Raw genomic sequence first — 6,000 nt, 5'->3', positions numbered from 1 at the left:
GCAATAGACTGGAAGGCACTTTGGAAGGCAGAAAAGTAAAACCAAAGTGTAGCTGAATGTGTGGGAGCTAAATGTGGCTTTGAGCTTCCTGGCACCCAAGGCAAAAATAGAACAGAAGATCCTCACCATTCTTGCGTTAGAGAAGACGTTCCCCATGAGGCAGTATCACCCCTATCACCCCTTAGGGGGTGAAAGTCAGTGGTTAGGGGACCAAAAAAATCTTACTTTGTTCACGTAAAAAGCATAGATATAAATAACATCCATAAATGCATACACAATATATCTGTGCTGTTAAAATTTCTTGATGGGGAAATGATTAGGGAAAAAAATGTCTAAAAGGTTTCCTTGGAAAGCAGTGATGAAAGAAAAGTTCAGGAATTTTCTTTTCTAAGAAAAAAAATATATGTATATAAATGCATCTAGATAGGGAAGCTTCCCCCCAGACCTCACTCCACAGGGCTGTCCCTCTTGATAACACAGAGTTCAGCTCCTCCTTGACGGTAGTTTTGCAGTCCAGCCCTTGACGTACGTGGTGAAGACATTCTACACTATGTGTTTTCCAGCTCTGAACGCCAGCCTGGGACTCACAGCCGTTGGGGGGCATCTGCCAGGGGCAGGGGGCTTCCGGTGAAGTGTGGAGTCTGGGATTTCCCCAGGAAGGCTTTCTGGAGGAGGCTGTGCAGGGCGAGAACTGGAAACCAGACGTCGTGCTAGAAGAAGAGTACTTTTTGTTAGGGCCAGGAACGATTTTTCCAATCTCAGGCAATGGCTTTTGCACTGTGAACTGCTGACTACTGGACGTTTCCGCCTCGTGGGGGCTGGGCTGTCCTGTCCCGGGCTGGTGTGCCAGAGCACTTATTTTAGGATCCTGGATGATATGCAGTTTCCAATATGTGCAACGGAGGATGAATATTTATCTCGGTTGAAGAGTAGGAATTCACAAAGAAAAAAATTCTATATTCACATGTGTCAAGATTTCCTGGGGGTGGACTGAACACATAGAACAAGGCCGAATAGACCGGGGGGGGGGGGCAGTGATCAAGTGAGCGTGGAGGGTCCACTGAGGCTCTTGGGTTCTGCAGCAGGTGTCTCTGAGGTTTGGTTAAGGGGCAGAGAGGCACATCCTTTTGGTCTAAACAGGGAAATGTCTGGAAGGAACACAGGCAAGTGTGCTTTACGTGGACAAGAGGACCCTAATGCCTTGTTGGGGTCTTACCTCCCGAGATCCGGAGAGAGCGCTGCAGTCTGATGTGGAATGACATTCCACCAGCTGAAACGCTCTGTTAAGTTAGCAGCTGAAAATCTACAAGGGGTAGAAACGATGTGCGGCCCGGGAGCCTGCTGGGCTGAGGGGAGAAAGTGTCGGCAAGTGCTAGGCTCTGCTCTGTCCCTAAGGCTGCGCGGGCACAGCGGGGCACAGGTGCTGTCACCTGGGCCCCAAACTGAAGACAACTCAACAGTGGTCATTAAGGAAGATGAGCACGTATGTAAATATGGGTCACAAAGCGCTTTAAGAAAGAAGAAGAGGGGAGCCTGGGGGGCTCTGTCAGTTGAGCATCCGACTTCGGCTCAGGTCATGACCCTGCGGTTTGTGAGTTTGAGCCCTTCGTCGGGCTGTGTGCTGACAGCTCAGAGCCTGGAGCCTGCTTCCAATTCTGTGTCTCCTTGTCTCTCTCCCCTTCCCCTGCTTGCACGCTCTCTTTCTCCTACTCAAAAATAAATAAACATTAAAAAAAAATTTTAAAAAGGAATAAAAAAGAGAAACTCTGGCATTTATATACATATTTTTTTACATCAAGAGATAAAAAACATAGTATTCAGACACTGAGTTTTTTTAATTGGCATTTTATTTTTTTTGTTGTCAATGAATAACTTTTGAGCCTACGAGAAGAGTATTATGATTACAGTGGATAAAAAAATATAGATGACAGAATACAAATATTAGGTTATACAAAGTTAGTTGTTTTTGTTTTGTTTTTCTTAATCATTGTCGACCAACATTTTTCAGGACTTGGGAGCTTAGGGGAAAAAAATCAACAAAACTTATTTTGCATATTTTTTTACACTTCCAGCAGTTAAAAATTAAGAACACATATTGAGAATCATTTGCGGACGCCTATGACAATCCACAGAAGGGCCAAAAACAATAAAACTTACGTCCTACGAACCATCGTATATACAAACTTCTGTACAGAATGAGGCAGGGATTCACCCGGTGAAAGCCATCTCTGTGCTATAGGCGTTCTTTTTTAAAAAAGAAAGAAAACGTATCCTCCTATACTTGTATTTACTTTCCCACTTGATCCAGTATTTTTAATGGTGTTTCCACTCCATAAATTAATAACTGTTCAGTAGCTGAGAAATATCCTATTTTAAATTATACGGAAGGAAATCTGGAACTTCCTGAAAGAGCTGACCTTAGCCGCCTGGTAGAGGGTGAAGGTACACTTGACCGCAAAGCCACACCCGCAGGAGGGTAGGCAGCACCCTTGGGGAGTGAGCTGGGGTGCGCGGGGGGAGAGGAGGACTGGGTTCTACACCGTCCGGGGGTGGTGGCCTAACCTCTCTGCCGTGCGAAACCCGGGTCAGCTGAGTTCTTTGCTACCGTGTCGCTTGGCATGAAAGGGGGACTTCTGGGCAGGACTTAGGCTCTCTCAAGGCAGACACAGTCAGAAGCCCCCGGTTTTGATAAACACCACAGTACGGTCCAGACCTACATCCACCTTGCTCCCCGTTGCCAATGGCCACTCACGCCATGGCTGGAAAGGAACTCCTCTCCAGGACAAGCCATTGCACTACTTATCAGACGTCACAGGGCTAATGAGGTAAACCCCAGTCACGGGCGAAGAGGGACGGGTCGGCGGCTTGGGCCCTCCGCGGGGTCCTGCCGCCTTCACTGCACGATGCCGGAGTCCACGGACGTCTGCTTGCGGGTGGTCTTCGGGGGCGGCGGGGGCGGCGTCTTGCTGGGCAGCGGAGGTGGCGCGTGCTAGAAGACACGAAACACGGCAGGGCCACGTTACTCATGGTCTCGGAGGATGGGGTAGGGGCTGACCCCGGGCAGCGGCGGCGAGGGGAAGCGACCCTGCACCCGGGTGGGGACGGCCTCTCTGCTGACCCGGGCCTGGTCGGGGTGGCTGGGGGCCCACAGGCCTTCCTGGCATCTCTGATTAACTGCTTTTCCCAAAGCGCTTCAGGAGTCCGCACAGAGAAGGGGAACCGCGCTCCCTGTGGCCGGCGTTGATGGGGGCCCCGGAGATGGACTGGTGTGAGGACCGGGCAGTTTCAATGGTTAAGAGCAAAGCAGAACCAGGCCCCCCGGGCGGCCGGGTGCTGTCACAGCTGAGCACTCCTGGATGAGGACCCATGGGTCCCCTCTCATGCCCCTGACAATGCCCCTTAGTAATCAGGGCCACACAAGCCCTTGGAGAAGCTCTCAGGGCTGGGCCAGAAGCCCTCCCTGGCTCTTGGGACCGGAGAGACGACACAAGAGAAGGTCAGCCCGGCACCTGCAGCTGGGGCCCAAGTGACCCGTTGAGAGACAGCTGTTCACCTCATCCCTGCAAACGGAGGGGGAGGAACCACGTTGGGGGTGCTCTGAAGTCTTCATGAGGGCAACACATTGTTTACAGAATGGGTGCGGCTGTGTCTCGATAAAACTATTTACAAAAAAGGTGCGGCGGCTCTATTTGGGCGTTGGGCCCCCGTTTGCCTCTCTGGATTCCTCTGCATGAACTGACAGTTGCAAAGGTGACAGCAACCTCCTGCCCAGCGCTCCTGCCCCCTTGCTCTTGGCACCGTTGTGACCTCGTGACTGCCACAGACACCTGCCACACAGGGCATGCTGTGTCACAGGTGCTGGCCAAACAAGGGTGTGAATGAGCGAACACGTGAATGAACGAGTGAATGAAGAGAGGAATGCAGGAGGTGCCAGAGGTGGGACGATCCGGAACGGGACCGCGGGACGCGGCATCTAAGGACGGTGGAATCTTTAGCAGCTTCTCGGAGGAGGCTCACATTTAGCTCAATGTGAGAAAGGGAGTTTCAAGGACAGAACAGTAATGCTGTAGTCTCTTCCTCATTGCCCAGATTTCCTCCCGATTCACAGACAAGTAAATACCAAGACGGCCTAGAGCCTCACATGCAGAGGAGAATAAATACGGAAAGACAGAACTGAGGTACAGGTGCCGAGACGTTGTAGAAAAGTCAAGTAAAATCAGAGCCTTAGGTTTTCTTAGGGCCGTAAGCACAGGTCAAAAAAGCAGACAGCTATTTCAGAGCTGTGATCGCTGGGTTGCTATGTACATGTGAAAGCCACGGGGACCGGGCAGGGTGAGCCTTGGAGGGTCAGGCTAACCTGGCCAGACACGGGCCACACCGCAGGTGCCGTCTGCGGCAAATGGGAAGATGGCGGGTTTATCACCGTGAAGCAAAATGACAGCTCAGACTACTGCTTGTGAGAGCCATTGTCAAAGACACGACAGCTTCAAGTAGCAACAGCCAGAGTCCGGGCTGTCTACAAGCCTGGGCCCGATCGATGACGGTGACAGGAGGTATTGATCAGCCCCTGGGGCAGGCGAGTGATCATCCTGTACAACAGCCGTGGGGCCTGCACAAACCCCTGCACCACCGTCTCCACCGATCGCGACATGCCGCTCCGCAGGTGCGCGCTGCAGACGTGCTCCTGCCACAGGCAAATCACACGGGACGCGGACAGCAGAGAGGCTTGGGTAATTCATCTAATTGAATCCGCACCCCATTTAGATAGAAATGGAGCCGAGGCGTGCACGTGCTCCTTCCCGACCCGGCGGCACCGGCATCAGTGCGGCATCGGTCACTCCAACGGATGTAGCAACAAAACGGAGGTGATAAAATGTGGCCCCTGAGTGGATCTGTAACCAAATGGGTTTGGTCATATTTCCAGGCTCACAATTAGGGACCCCTGGGGCACAGTCCTGCTTCTCCGATTAAATAAAGATACAGAAAGAAAGGTGAAATTGGTTAAGTAAGCTGTTAGGAAAACAACACCCCAACAGTCAATGTTCTAAGTTGTGGTTAAATCTGCAGAAAAGGTCCAGCTCGTGTTTCCGTGGCTGCAATGAACCACTCTGGCCTCCTGAAAAGCCATCGTGTGTCATGTGGCCGTGTCTCCAAGGCCACTCCTTCCCTGTGGCGTCTCTGGGGACTGAGGGCTGACCCAAAAGGCACTGTGGCCTCAGGGGGTCAATCATCCCCTCAGCATCAAAGATGAAGCCCACTGCTTGTATGGTTTTCTATGTAAGAGAACTAATCAAATACGTGTAGAGTGAATACATCCCTTCTCTTCTGCTGTCTCACAAGAGAGATAATAAACTTGGAGAGCACTCCATAAAAAAGTAGCCATGAAAGAAAGAGAGGAAGAAAGGGCACCCAGGATTTATACTGGTTTTTAAGTAGGGGGAGATGTGGGCCGCTGTTACGAGGAACCTACAGTCACTTTACAACCTCACGTCCTCAGTGCTTGACGGGAGCTCTGCGGCCACATGACGGCTTTGCTGACCCGCTGCCCGTGTGCACGGCAATGTTTTCCTCTCCAGACTGAAGTGATTTAAATGTATAAAGCTGTGAATAACGTGGCTGCCGGAGGGAGGAACCTGGAAACGAGTCCCCTGGTGCTGCGGGGTCAGTCTGCCGGTGCTCCACTGTGTGCATGCCGACCCCCTGTGCACTCTGACCCCTGTGTGCACTCTGATCCCCGTGTGCACGCTGACCCCGTGTGCACTCTGACCCCGTGTACAAGCCGACCCCCATGTGCACTCTGACCCCGTGTGCATGCTGACCCCGTGTGCACGCCGACCCCCGTGTGTACTCTGACCCCCGTGTGCATGCTGACCCCGTGTGCACTCTGACCCCGTGTACAAGCCGACCCCCATGTGCACTCTGACCCCGTGTGCATGCTGACCCCGTGTGCACTCTGACCCCGTGTACAAGCCGACCCCCATGTGCACTCTGACCCCGTGT

General features: G+C 52.1%; 1 protein-coding gene across 1 annotated transcript in view; it reads right to left on the bottom strand.

Moving 5' to 3' along the window:
* Positions 1-1,816: 1,816 nt before the first annotated feature.
* Positions 1,817-6,000, bottom strand: part of DOCK1 (dedicator of cytokinesis 1) — a 435,479-nt gene continuing 431,295 nt past the window's right edge. Inside the window, exon 49 of the mRNA XM_029920619.1 lies at positions 1,817-2,989. Coding sequence (XP_029776479.1) covers positions 2,894-2,989 — 96 coding nt within the window. The 3' untranslated portion in view covers positions 1,817-2,893. The remainder of the gene's footprint in view (positions 2,990-6,000) is intronic.

This window comes from Suricata suricatta, chromosome 2, assembly GCF_006229205.1.
Source record: "Suricata suricatta isolate VVHF042 chromosome 2, meerkat_22Aug2017_6uvM2_HiC, whole genome shotgun sequence".
Taxonomy (NCBI): Eukaryota; Metazoa; Chordata; class Mammalia; order Carnivora; family Herpestidae; genus Suricata; species Suricata suricatta.
Note: the sequence above shows the minus strand (reverse complement) of the source record. Positions and strands in the feature narration are given on the sequence as shown.